This window comes from Ceratotherium simum, chromosome 20 (genome assembly GCF_057802395.1).
Source record: "Ceratotherium simum simum isolate JZ-2026a chromosome 20, ASM5780239v1, whole genome shotgun sequence".
Taxonomy (NCBI): domain Eukaryota; kingdom Metazoa; phylum Chordata; class Mammalia; order Perissodactyla; family Rhinocerotidae; genus Ceratotherium; species Ceratotherium simum.
The window spans coordinates 50,934,289-50,948,013 of NC_141919.1; the positions used below are offsets into that span (position 1 = coordinate 50,934,289).

Below are 13,725 nucleotides of genomic sequence, written 5' to 3' on the forward strand. Positions count from 1 at the left end.
GGGACAGGGCTCTGACTGCAGAATGGAGGATTCTGGGTCTACTGAGATGGTGGGGTGAGGGGGCATCTAAGTTTGGGGGATGTGGGGGAAATGCCAGTGGGAGGGCCCTCTTGGGCTGGGAGGTAGATGGGCCCTCCCTGCATGGCTAGGTAGACCCATTAGTTTGGGCTCTGGGGTGGAGGGGAAGAGGACACCAGCTGGATATAAGGCTACTGTCATCTGTCCGGAGGGCCCTCAGGGCCACCCAAGGGAAGTACTGAGATGATGGGGGTAGGGAGGGCTCAGGGCAAGATGACTTTGAGAAACTGCATCTCATCTGAGGAGGCCTGAGTGACTGGTTTCTCACTGCCAGATCCTGCTGGGTAAGGACACAGGAGGCAGCTTTTGGGGTGAAGAATTTATTGATTGCTCAGCCCCCTTGGCCCGGCCAGCCCAGGCTCTACCAGCAGTGGTAGTCGGGATAGGTCTCAGACACAAACTCAGGGTGGACAACATAGTTGTTTCTCTGGAGGCCACCAGTCTTCTTGAAGTGACTTGTGTCCCATCTGTGGGGAGAGATGGGCCAACCCATTTGGACCCTCCTATGCCTGATTCCAATTCTCAATGCTAAACTTATTCCAACATTTTGCCCCTAATACTGACCCTAGGCTCCAACACTGACCTCCTGACCTCAGGTTCTACTGTAATGCCCTGATCTCATGACTCTAAGCCCCACTGCCAACCTGTAACCCCTCAATGCGGCCTCCACGCCCTCTCATGGGGTCCTCCATTTCCCCGCCAGCTTTGAAGTGCCCATGGCACTAGCGCCCCCTGGTGGCGTCTTCCAGTCAGTGCATCGCAGTGGACAGTCTCCACCCCAACTAGTCCTTGGGTTCCCCGCCGCCGGGGGCTTGTGTATTTGCATGTGTGCGCGCCAGACTTACCTAAGGTTCGGACATGGGTAGTATGACGGCGGGGGAGTTATAACAGCACACTGCATTCCGGGCCGGTGCTCGTAGGGCAATACACTCCTGGAGGAGGAAGCGGTGGGCAGGGAGGGGTAGGGCCCTTTGCTTTCCCGCTATCCCTAAACCCAGACCAAGACTCTGAGCGGCGCTTCAGGTGTCAGTCCTACGGCTCGGAGATGCTCCCCTCCGGCCTCCTGGCCCTTCGAGACCCCATCGAAACATCCCCCTGGGAAGACACCTGGAAGTCCTCCTCCCCGTAAGGCGTCGTTCCTGCCGCCTAGTGGGCCGTGGAGCACGCTGGACTCTGGGGAGGACCTGGGAGCCCCTGGATCCTCGCCCTGGGACGGCAATTACTCCAGCACTATCGACCAGGCGACGTTTCTGAGGCTCAGGCACTTTCTCGCTCCCCCAGGCCCTTGCGAGGAATAAGACCCAGTCTCGCACAATGAATCAGGCTCTCTGCCTGGGGAGGGGCAGAGGATCACCAGAGGGTTAGGGACAGGGTTCAGGACCTCCTCGCAGCTCTCCAGACGGACGCAGACACTGGAGTTCTCCGGCTCGGCCCGCCCTGTCTCCGCCGGGCGCAGGGAGAAAGCTGCGCGGCAGTCGGGCTGCGGCTGCGCGCTCGGGCCTCAGTGCCTCGGCAGTCACACGCGAGGCTGTTTCCCTCCAAAGGTGGCGCGGGGCTCCGAGGGCCCCTCTGGTAATGCGGTCACCATTTCCTTGCTCACTTAGCACCCGGCAATGACCCTGCCCATTACTGACCGTGACCCGAGGCCCAGAAAGAGAGGACACTTTTCTGAGGACACATGGCACTCCGCAGGCTAGAACCTGCGTCTCCGGGGCCGGGTGTCCAGGTAGGGGGCGGGGCCGGCGGGCGTGGGAAGGGGACGCGACTGGTGTGCGGGGTTTCTTGCTCAAAAAATCCCCCGGCGGGGCCCTCAGAACAGATACAGGAGCCAGTTGACCCTGAGCCCAGTTTGGGAGGGACAGGGTCGGGAACTTGGGGGAACTTTCGTGCAGGCTTTCCCGCCTCAGCGGTCTGCTCAGGTCCTGGGTCCGGAGGGCGGGACAGGCGCCCCAGTACGGGGGCAGAGCAGGCTAGAGGCGGGTCTGGCCCCGAGGCAGCCGAGAGCTGGAAGCGGCGCGGGGTGGAGCGCGCGGACGGGATCTAGGGGCGGGCCTGGGCTCTGGGGGCGGGGCCCGGCTGAGGCGCGCGCGGCCCGGCGAACCTTACAGTCGGCAGCTCTGCGCACAGAGGCCGCAGGCGGCGCTCGGTGCAGGGCGGGCCGGTGGCGTAGTAGTCCATCCCGCGCAGACAGTAGTGGCGGCCCGAGCAAGCGCTCTCATAACCCTGGAAGGGCAGGCGGCCCGGCAGCGGGTCCACGCACCCGCACCGGGGCGCGATCTGCGGCAGCGGCTGGTTCCGTGACAGCGAGTTCAGCATGTTCACCACCACGTCGCGCTCTGCGCCCGCGGACCCCGAGCCCGGGAGACGCAGACAGAGTCACAGGAATGGGAAGAGACAGGAGGAGATGGAGGCAAAAACAGGGACAGATAGAGACAGGGTTACACCCTCTCCAGGACCCTGCCTCCGCCCCGTCCCCCGGGTCCCCATCCCGCCATCCTTCTGTCCTCTCCTACCCGTTCGGCTCAACCGCCCCACCACCCGTTACCGTAGGCATTAAGTCGCTCCGGTTTAGGAGGGTACTCCAAGGGCATTCCTCGTACTGCTGTCTCCATCCCGGCCTCCTGGAAGTGGCACACACGCTACCTCAAGCTCTGACCCACAAGAGTTCGTCCTTTTGGGGGTCCTCCCAGAACAGCCAGACCGTGCCAGGCTGCCCCTTCTCCCGCCCCCTAGATGCTCCCTACTCCCCCAGGCTCTAGGTGTTTGGGCTTGTCGCCGGGCAACGCGTTTACTCCGCCTACCGGGTGTGGGGGTGGGTGGGTGGAGCTGTAGGTAGACCGGGCCTGGACCCGGGCTTCCGACATCCCTGCCTCAGCGTTTGCCTTTGATCTTACCCCTCTTTGTCCCTCTGGCTCTGTCTAGCTGTGTCTCCATGTCTCTCTAACAGAGAGGTTTCAATATTGCCTGCCCATCAGAATCACCCGGGAAACTTGTGGAAAATTCCGATTTTTGAGGATGTTCTGATTCAAATGGGTTCAGTCAATCCGAAGTCAGCCATCAGCCTACAGTTAAGAACTCCTGCTCTGGCCTCGGATCCTCTCACCTTCTCTCCTCCCTCCGGCTGCAGCTGAACTCCTTCCTGTCTCCTTTGAAAACTCTCCCACATCTATCTGCACTGCCCCGCGTGGGGGGCCTTGTTCTCCGTCTTTTCCTCCTTGCTCACATCACAAAGGAGGGGAGAGTGGAGCAGGTACAGTCAGCGTATCACTGACTACTTGGCCAGACCATGTGGGCAAGCTACAGGAAGGCAGCACATCAAGGAGTGCAGACTAGCTGTGTCCCCATAGAGCCCGGCTAGAGATAGTGACCCAGGGGCCCAGCACAGTTCCACTCCTGAGCTCCCTTGTTTCCTAAAAAATATAAACCCTAGTTTCACAGATGGGGAGGAGCCCTGGAGCACTGTTGATAGGAAAGAGATGGGAAACTAGTGAAATATAGTCACTGTGGTTTGGGAGGTAGAGGGGTGTGTGTGGCCCAGACCCCATCTGTGCTGGACACAGTAGTTACCTTAGGCAGCCGGGGAAGGCACATGGCATATTTGTTCCAGCCGGTGCAGTTGTAAAGTCCCATCCTCCGTGTGTTATACCGGTTACTGCACAGGTAGTTTGGGGTGCATTTGTCTGCTTGATCATAGGGGAGGAGACATAGGACAGTGTTACTCGTTATTCTACCCAAGGATCTGAGACTCCCTAGGTGTTTCTCCCCTGATCCCTAGATGTTTTGCCTCTGATTTCCAGCACAAAGCTAGACTCTCCCTGATCTCCCTCAGGCCAGTAAAGCCCACCCTGGCACTACACTTGTCTTAGACATTGAGATGCAGCCCATTTCCCACCTAAGGCAAACCTCTGAGTGGGGTCTGGATCCTTTGAGCTGATACTTTTCACCCTGGCACCACCCTCTCTGAGTCAGCCAACCTGGAAATGAGGCCTCCTCCCAATTCCTCTCTCTCTCTCATCTTCCACATCCAGGCTCCAAAATTTGCTTATTCTGCCTCCTTGAAATCACTTGAATCTCTCCCCTCTTCCGGTCCCTCATGATCTCACCCCTGTATCTCTGCAGTGCCTTAACCAGGAGACAATATGATGTCTTGGTTAGTAGAATGGACTCTGCAGACAGACTGTCAGGGTTCAAATTTCAGCTCTGCCAGATACTAGCTGTGTGTGACCTTGACTGAGTTAATTAACTTTACTGTCTCAGTTTCCTCAATTTTAAAATGGGAGTAATAGTACTATCTACCTTATAGGGTGGTTGTGAGATTTAAATGAGTTAATATATGTAAAACACTTAGAGCTATGCCTAGCACATAGAAAACTATTATTATTATTAGCCTACTGGTCTCCCTGCCTCATTTTGAAATCCTACAATCCAATCTCTACATAGAAGCTGTGACACTTTTTCACAAATGAAAATCTGACCAAGACATTTCCCTCTTTAAAACCCTCCAAAGCCCCACCTACTCAGTCACCTAGGTTTGTCCTACAAGGCCCTCGTGATCCACTCCCTAACAGTCTGAAGGAACATGTGGGAGAGACATCCAGAAAGAAGGTCTAGGAGCCCTAGAGGAAAAGCAGGTGTATGTGGGGGGCAGGGTGTTGGGATTTGGAGTTCTGGGTTGGTGGTTTGGACATACAGAGTTTGAGGTGTTTGGGGACATTCAGGTAAAGATGACCATAATCAGATGAAGGAGAGTGGAATTCTGGTTAAGAGGTCAAGTTTAGAAAGAAAAACTTGGAGTTGTCAGTGATTAAAGATATGGGCTAGATCGAGTGGTCTCAGGAGAGGAGTAAGGAGAGAAGACGGCTCAGATTACCACCCTGAGGACCCCATGTTTCCAGAATGGGTGGACAAGAGACCCAGGAAATTGAGGCGTCAGAGAAGCTGAGGAATAAGGAGTTTCCGGAAGCAGAGAGTGGTCCGAGAGTGAAATGCATAGGGTAGGTCTCATAGGTAAAGACTGAAGAGTCCCATGGACGTGGTAATTAGAACCCGTGTTTGAGTGTAGGAGATGCAGACTCCCAATTCCAAATCGATGAAGATTTATCATCAATTCATTCAACAAATATTTATGAAGCCTGGTGCTGTTCTAAATGGAGGGGGAAGAGCTGTGAATAAGCTAAGACTCTCTGCTCTTTTGGAAGACAGATCATAAACACCTAACCAAGTGAGAAAGATAATTTTTCATAAGGTGTAAGAAAGAGTGAAGAAGTAGAGACAGTGAATATAGACTATGTTTCAAGAATCTTGGCTATGAAGGGGAGGATCAAGAGAGAATTTTTAGGCAGGAAACAATTAAAAAAGACTTCCAGGTTGAGGGGAGAGAGGTGTGGTGGGGCAGAGGGATGCAGGAGAGATGGGAAACCTGATGGAACAGGGTCACTAAGAAGATGGGAGGAGACGGTGCCCGGAATACACTTGGAGGGATTTATTTGGAGGTTAAAGCTCCCCCCGTCTCTCTAAGGATAAGACTCAGGCCTCTTCCAGTTCTTTGGCAGGGACAGGGAGCTCCCAAAAGGCAGGGCCTGGATCTCCTCCTCCAAGGTCAGGGTCACGGTCAGGTCAGGTGGTTGGGAGTCAAGCTAGAGTGGAGGTGATTAGAGAAGCAACCCAGGTCATGAGTGGGGATAAGGTTGATATAGGATCAGGGTGGAGGTCAGGATCCAAGGTGGGTTCAGGTTGAAGGTCTTTGTTGGAGGTCACTGAATGGGGTCAGAGTTGGGTGAAGGGTGAGGCCCTACCTTCCTCTTGAGAGACCCAGTATTTCTCAGGCAAGTAAGGGTGGCCTGGAATGGAACCCTTATAGGTGTAGTCCTGCGCAGCACATTTGACCATCTTCTGTAGGGCTTCAGGATCCACGTGGCGCTGCGCAGTCTGAGTCAGGCCCTGCGCAAGGGGAGAGTGGAAGAAATGGCTAGGTGCATAGAGACCCCAGGCTTAGTGCCCTGCTGGACCCAGATGCAGCCCTATCGAGCAGGACAGCCTAGATGGGTCTCCCAACCCCCTTCCCTAGGCCAGAGGGACCCCATGCCAGCCTTGGCCCCTCTGCATAGTTCTTTCATTTGAATCACCCTTTCCTCCTTTCTTTCCATCCAAGGCCAGGGCTTGGAGCCAGGCATTTGCCCTCAGTCAGAGTGGTTTTCTGATGTTCTCATTTCTGTCTTTCCTTGGCTGGGAGCTCTGTAAGGGCAGAGCTGGGCATTCCTGTCCTCTAACTTCCAGACTGTGTGCCGCCTGGGAGCAGGGTCTGGGTCTCCCCAAACAGAGCAACAGGCCCCCGGTACAAACCGGAGCCTCAGGAAAGGCTGGCTGCCCTGGGAGCTGGCTACCTTGTGCAGGTGTTTCGGACAGGGAGAACTCTCTGGGAATCTTGCAGGAGAGGAAGGATGGGGCCGGAGGGGCACCTACTTTAAAATCTAGTTCCCTGACTCCAACCTGACCCTGATTCTGCTGTGGTTCTGATTTTGATACCAATATTGACCCTGACACTCACTTTGTCCTGGTCCTCATCCTACCCTGACCTTTTTCCTATCTTGGTTCAGGCCCTGGGCCCCTCTGCTGCTTGGGGTTCACCCCATCTTATCCCATCACCCCTTGTTGGGCTAGATCTGTGGAATCCCAGAGCAAGACCTCCCTTTGGGGCTCCCTTGTCCTCAGCTGAGGGCAGGATGCCAAGTTAGTTGTGGGCCCATAGGTCCCTGCAGGCAGCTGGGTCGCAGGGGTGGGATACCCAGCAAAGTCAGGAACCAGAAAGGACTTCCTCATAGAGCGCAGCGAGGTGCTGGGATGGTGACACTCCCACCCACAGTGCCCCCTATGATCTAAAGAGCAGAGGCTTCTCTTGCTGCTCCTCGTGCCCCTGCCGCCCTGAAAACCCCTCAGCTGAAGGGCTTCTTGGATCCTCTGTACCAGCTGAGGTTCTGTTCTGTGGGCAGATCCCGCACGGTCATACTCCGTATGGGCGGAGGGGCCCCACGACTTGGCACTCCTCTGAGATTTACACAGACACACATATGTCCAGACATACACATAGATCTATGCACCCAGATACATTCATAGACGCACAGATGTACATCTATATATACACACTCAGACATACTCACACACACACACATACAAAAACAGTCATTTAGAAGAACTCACAGACATCATTAATTTTTCCGTTAGAGGCTTTCCTCAGATGTCCGTCATCTTTGATTATCTGCTTGTGTTTATGAGTAGGAGACTGAAAAAGCTCATTGGATGCTGTGAGCTGTGGTTGGGCTTTGTCAGCCATAAGCATCATTGTAGGATGATTTGGCTAGACTATTTTTTGCAAAATCTCTGAGTAAATTGTAGGTCTTTCCTCCGGGACTGACCAGAGCCTTCAGAAGAGACTCCTTCAGTCTTTGGCCTGAGGGCGGTGACCTAGCTGCCAGTGTTCTGAGAACCTGCTGGAGAACAGGGCTGCTCGGGGTGTTAGCATGTGGTATATCGAGGTTCACCTGTTTTCAGTATGGTACCCTGCCCTTATCTGGGCCTGGTATCCCCAGTCCTGAGATCCTCGCCAAAAAATAAGCCTTCTGCTTTTTGCTGAGATGGGACAGGCAGTCCCCCTATGGCATGGAATACAAGAGGGATTAGTGGATTTAACTGCTTCTTAAACAGCTTTCAAATCATCTTTATTTTAGCCTTGGTCTTGTCCTATCTTCAGTTCCAGAGAAGCCTAGTATTACCAGTGCCTGAGCCTTTTGAAAATTCTGCAGTTTTAAGTTGAATTATGTCTTGTGTTTCCCACTGCTGGCTTTGGATTCAGCTTTCTCAGATCTGCTGTCAGCTACCACTTATCTGCCATACTTTCCAGTTTCCAAAAGTTTTGTTGCCATTGTCCCTTCTTTCTCACTATTCTTGTGATTATGTCTTAAATGCCCATTTACTGTAGTTTTAGAGGGGTTTCTGGAGAGAGTCAAAACACGTGTTCAATTTTAACCTGGAGAATTATAGTTCTTTATATATTCTATATGCTAATCCTTTGTCAATTACATGTTGCAATTATCTTCTCTCAGTTTATGGCTTGTATCTCCATTTTCTTTATGGTATCTTTTGATGAATAGAATTTCTCAATTTTAACATAGTTGAGTTTATTAATCTCTTCTTTCATGTAGTGCTTTTGTGGCTTGTTTAAGAAATCCATCCATACTCTAAGATAATGGAGATAATGTCCTATATTTTCTTAAAAAACTATACAGTTTTAATTTCCATATTTAAGTCTTTAATCTGTCAGGAATTGCTTTTTGGGTTTGGTGTGATTTGGGGATCAATTTTATTTTTATCCATATGGATAACCAATTGTCCCATTGAGTAGTCTGTCTTCCCCCCACAGATGTCTAATGCCACCCCAAGCCTGATATATCTTTTCCCATAGGTTTACTTTCATCATCTCTGTTGTATGTTGTTTCCATAGATGTGTGGCTCCATTTCTGATCTATTTTATGCCATTAATAAGTTTGTCTATTTCTACAGTAATACTATGCTTTATGAATTTCTATAGTTTGGTAACAATTATTAATACCTGACTGGGCAAGTCCCCTCTTCTTTAGGTGTGTTTTAGCTATTTCTTGGGCCCCTGCTCTTCCCTATAAATTTTAGAAACAGCTTGTCAAATTCTTCAAAAAATTCTGTTGCAATTTTATCATTATGATTAAATTGCATTGATTAAATGCAACTAAATTCCATTTAATCATTATGATTAAATTGCATTGAATATGTTAATGACTCTTCCTATCCAAGAGCATGTTATACCTCTCCATTTATTTTTCTAAAGTATTCAAAGTTTTGTAATATTATCCATATAGTTTTGCACACATTGTTAGATTTATTTCTACTTAATTTTATTTTTTGTTGCTAGAATGATATATGTATTTTAAAATTTTCTTCCTAAATATTTGTTGTTGATGTAAAGATATGTGGTTGACTTTTTATCTTATATTCATCCAACTTTCTAAATTCTCTTGTTCTAATAATTTGTAGATTCTGTATGCACCACTGTATCATCTGTGAATAATGAGTTTTTTGTTTTATTCCTTTCCTGTCCTTGCCTCTCACGTGATATTGTTTTCCAATATTTTGATATTGTATTCCAATATTTCCAATATTTAATTTTACAAATTAAAAATCACTATAATTATTTTCTATAGACAATGTTTGCTTGAATTTATCTCACCAATTTCTTAGCTCACCATTCCTTCTTGCATCTCAGACCTTCCTTTTGTGATCATTTTCCTTCTCCCCGAAGTAGGTCCTTTAGAAGTTCCTTTATTATAGGTCTGATGGTAATAAACATTTCAGTTTTCCCTTGCCTGTAAATGTCTTTATCTTTCTTTTGTTCTTGGAGGGAAGACACTTTGAAAAAAATTTTTCTCTGCCTGTTTTAAAGGTCATCTCTTAAGCCAGTGTTGTGCTGTTTCACTGTGAGATACCAAAGTGTGGAATTCCTTCTATTTATTTTGTATCTGTGGATTCATTTCTTTCATTAGTTCTGGAAAATTCAGAGCCTTTTTCTCTTCAGATAATGCCTATTCTCCTTTCTGCTCTTTTCTTCTGGGACTCTGAGTAGGTGTGTGTGAGATCTTCTTCTATCTTTCATATTGCTTAATGTCTCTTTCGTATTTTCTATCTCTTTGTCTGTGCTGCATTCTGGGAAATTTCTTTTGCTCTATATTTTATTTCACTGACACTCTTCAGCTGTGTCTAATCTTCTCTTTAACCCATCCACTGAGTCTTTGGTTTTAACACATGTATTTTTCGTTTCTAAAATTTCTGTTTGGTTCTTTCTACATTTGTCCGGTCTTTAAAAAATATAATCTCTTGTTGCTTGCTCATTTTGATGATTTCACATTTTATTTATTTGTTATTATTTTTTTTTGTGAGGAACATCAGCCCTGAGCTAACATCTGCCAATCCTCCTCTTTTTGCTGAGAAAGACTGGCCCTGGGCTAACATCTGTGCCCAACTTCCTCCACCTTACATGGGACACTGCCACAGCATGGCCTGACAAACGGTGCCTCAGTGTGCCCCCGGGATCTGAACCCAGGCTGCCGCAGCGGAGCGCACACACTCAACCGCCTGCACCACCGGGCCAGTCCTCACATTTTATTTTTAAAAATTTGTAATAATTATTTTCTATTTTTTAACTGTTAATTTTAATATCTAAAGTCTTCAGAGGTTTAAGTCTGTTGTTTACTGTTTCTGCTGGCTCTGTCATATGGTGGTTTGTTTCCTTATATCTCTTATTGTGAGCTCAGATTTGATTGACCTTACTCTGAAGGATACCTGGAAACCTACGCTGAGGATATTTTCCACCACAGAAGATATCCTTTCATCTCGTGTGTGTATGTGTGTGCACTGGGGGGATCACTGAACTTTCTGGTTCAGTTTGGAATTTACAGGTTTAGTTCTTTTATCTTTCGGCTAGCTTAAGGCTTAAACTCCTGCATTTAGTGCTGATACTGGTGTTTGTCCTCAGGACAATCCTGTCTTCTAAGTACACTTACCACTCACCTCCATGAGAGTCCAAAACAAAATGAAAATTAATTTTTATGAAGGACCTAGTTGTTGTGAAGCAGGAGGGACCCTCAGAGTTTCTAGACCACCATACTGCGAGGAACAGAAGCTTTTCCTTCATTCTTAATCCCACCGCTCTCTGGCTTCCCCTCCTGTCCACTCACCGAAGCCAGGTTACTAGGGGTTACTACATCCAAGAGATCCCTTCCTATGTGGACAACATTTGACACTGGCCTTTGTTGAACAATGCTGTCTTTGTTGGTTTCTCTTTGATTTTCCTCCTATCACTCTGTCTCCTTTTATGGCTCTTCTTCCTTTACCTACCCCTTAAATATTGATATTCTCCAAAGTTCTGTCCTTGGCCATTTTCTTATGCTTCCTTGGCAATTTCATTCACTCCTGTGAGTTCAGCTACCACCTATATGTGATGATTTCAGAAACTATATCTGAAGCCCAAGCCTCTTTTCTTTGCTTCAGATAAGTGTATCCAACTACCTACCACATCTTTTCCTGGAAGTCCTCGAATATTTTTGTCCCAAAATGAACCCCACATCTCTCTCTAATCTGCAATTCCAAACCCCAGTTGGCAGCATCACCATTCCTCCAGTTGCCAGAGCCCCAAACCTGGGAGTCATCCTAATCTCTTTCCTCTTCTTTACATCCAAATTGTGGTGGTGACCGAGATCTGTTGATCTACTTCTTAAAATGCCGTCCTATTGAGTGTGGGAAGCAGGCAGGCACTCTCATATTTTGATGGTGGGCATGTAGATTATTACAACTCTTATTATAGCAATTCGAAGCATATATCAAAAGTTTTAAAAATGTACATATTCTTTCTCCCAACAATTTCATGTCTAGGAATTTACTGTAAGGGAATAGGGTATACAAAGGATATACTTGATATATACAAAGATATATGTACAAGAATGATTATACTAGCAAAATTTTGTAAACAATCTAAATTTCCAATAATATGAGATTCTTTAAATATATTTTGGTATTCATAAAATAAAACACTGTGTCATTAAAATTACATTATAAAATATTTTTTGATACAGGAAAATGTACCTGAAATATGGTTATGTGAAAAAAGCAAGATTCAAAATATTAGTATACCTTAGGATACCATTTTCATAAAAAATAATCTTTGCTTCCCCAAAGGGCATATAATCAATTAACAGTGGTTATTTTGGGTAGTGAGATTATAGGACTTTCTTCTTTGTACTTCTCTGAGTTATCTGCATTTTCTGCATTGAGCATATATTTATTTTGTAATTATAATAATTATTTAAAAAATTCTCTCCTATTCAACAAATTCCCCTTTTCACTGCCACAGTCTCTCCTTATCTCCCACCCACATCCTCCTCCCTCATCCTTTACCACCTCACTGGACTTCCTGCCCTCAGCCTCAGCCCCTCCAGTCTCCTGCCACTGTGGCCAGAGTGGTGTAACTCACAATCCAACCATGACACTCCCCGGTTCACACACCTGGAGCGTTATGTCCGCATTCTCAACACAGCCTGAGGCTCCTCGTGGTATGAAGGCTCCTCTCTTCCCATAGGGCCAGCCTCTCTTTCTGCTCCAGCAGTTCTCAGTTCCTGGTGGGTCCCTGCCCCCACGCTGCCCTTTTCCTCCGACTCTTTTCTGCTGAAAGCCTCCCTCCTCTGGATCTCTTAGGAGACCTGCCCTTCAAGGCCTGGGAATGCTGTCCCCTTTCTGGCTCTTGACCAGCACATGCCTCTGCAGGTGCATGTTCCACACTGGGCAACCCTACTTTGTCCACTTGTTTGCTGAGAGCTCCTCAAAGGCAGAGCCTGGCCCTTCATTGTATCTGCATTGTGCCTGGCACATGTAGATACTCAGCAAAGTTTTGTTGGATGGTATACCTGGATAAATTCCCTTAGGCAGAGTCACAATATGATTCACAGATTTTCTCTCCATTTTGTGAAAGCTCTACAGACCCACTTGGCCACCTGTCTTCAAGCACAGACACACAGACACAAGGAGACTGTGATACACATGCATAACAACATGCCTATATCCCACAGGCAGCCTCAGGGCCTTTGCATTTTCTGATCTTCCTGCCTGGAACCCTATTCTTTCAGCTCTTCACATGGCTAGTTCTCTTGCATCTTTCCAGTCTCAGCTCAACGTCACCTTGAGAGAGAGAGGTCTTCCATGACCTCTCTATTTAAGTAGCTCTCCCTGGCTACTTTCCATTTCCATTACCCTGTTTATTTCCTTTATAGCATTTTGGACAATTTGTAAAACTCTTGTTTATTTCTTGATTATTATCTATCTCTCTCCACCTCTTACTGTGGTGGAGTAGAAGGGTACCATGAGGGCAGGATCTTGTATTATTTTATATATCACTATAAATTCCATGCCTAGGAAAATGAATGAAACACATACACACACAAGGTACAAATAATTACAAACACATAACGACAAACACACACTGGCAGTCATCCAGACATGCATGGCCATACACTCTGGCCTGTCCCCCACCCCCAACTTCCACTTACCGGGGTCACAAACTTGTTGGCCTCCCAGGCCCACAGAGGTGGGTCCTTATAGACCTCCTTGATGGAGGTAGGAGCCCTGTAGGAGTCACTGTAGGTGCTGATGGGAGTCTTGGTCTTACGGGAGAAGAGGAACATGGTGGGGTCTAGGGGATGCCGTGGTGGGCTCTACCTACCAAGGGCTCCTGCAAGACATCAGTGACCACCCCTCTCCCAGACAGCCCACACCTCCAGGCCGGCAGGTGCCCTTAGCTGCTGTGACCCCCTGTGAAGGATCTCTCAGCTTCGCTCCCCTACAACCTTCCTGCTCCTACCCCACCCTGCTTCCCCCTCCAGGATGGGCACTGCCCATTATGATATCACCTGGCTCAGCCCCATCCCTGGGGAAGTGAGGCGGTCCTATTCCCTCCCTACCCCCAGCCTCTTCCTCCAAGCCTCTCAAAAGAGCCCAATTTCCCAGAGTTCAGAGGGCCCCTGGAGATCGTCTAGGCCAAGCTTCTCACTTCGATGAAGAGAAACAGAGGTTCCG

General features: G+C 48.4%; 1 protein-coding gene across 3 annotated transcripts; it reads right to left on the reverse strand.

The window, feature by feature from the left end:
* Positions 1-392: 392 nt before the first annotated feature.
* SPMIP6 (sperm microtubule inner protein 6) lies at positions 393-13,427 on the reverse strand. Of its 3 annotated transcripts, XM_004428343.3 has the most exons (7): positions 13,200-13,427; positions 5,874-6,018; positions 3,646-3,761; positions 2,624-2,699; positions 2,180-2,414; positions 924-1,010; positions 393-545 (listed from the first exon to the last, which is right to left on the reverse strand). In XM_004428343.3, exons 1-7 carry the CDS (start codon positions 13,332-13,334, stop codon positions 440-442), a joined length of 900 nt encoding a protein of 299 aa, XP_004428400.1. In that variant the 5' UTR covers positions 13,335-13,427; the 3' UTR covers positions 393-439. The 3 variants fall into 3 exon arrangements, with proteins under 3 accessions (XP_004428400.1, XP_004428401.2, XP_087300870.1); XM_004428344.3 differs by lacking the exon at positions 393-545 and having other exon boundaries at positions 735-1,010; positions 2,185-2,414; XM_087444744.1 differs by lacking the exons at positions 393-545; positions 3,646-3,761; positions 5,874-6,018; positions 13,200-13,427 and having other exon boundaries at positions 735-1,010; positions 2,185-2,414; positions 2,624-2,760.
* Between the last annotated feature and the right edge of the window lie 298 nt (positions 13,428-13,725).

Excerpts from the sequence above, each read along its gene's own strand:
- SPMIP6 (XM_004428343.3), bottom strand. The coding sequence starts at position 13,334 with ATGTTCCTCTTCTCCCGTAAGACCAAGACTCCCATCAGCACCTACAGT. Across the intron at positions 1,011-2,179 it reads GCAGAGCTGCCGACTGTAAG|GAGTGTATTGCCCTACGAGC; the intron begins GTTCGCCGGGCC and ends TTCCTCCTCCAG. Across the intron at positions 546-923 it reads TACCCATGTCCGAACCTTAG|ATGGGACACAAGTCACTTCA; the intron begins GTAAGTCTGGCG and ends CTCTCCCCACAG.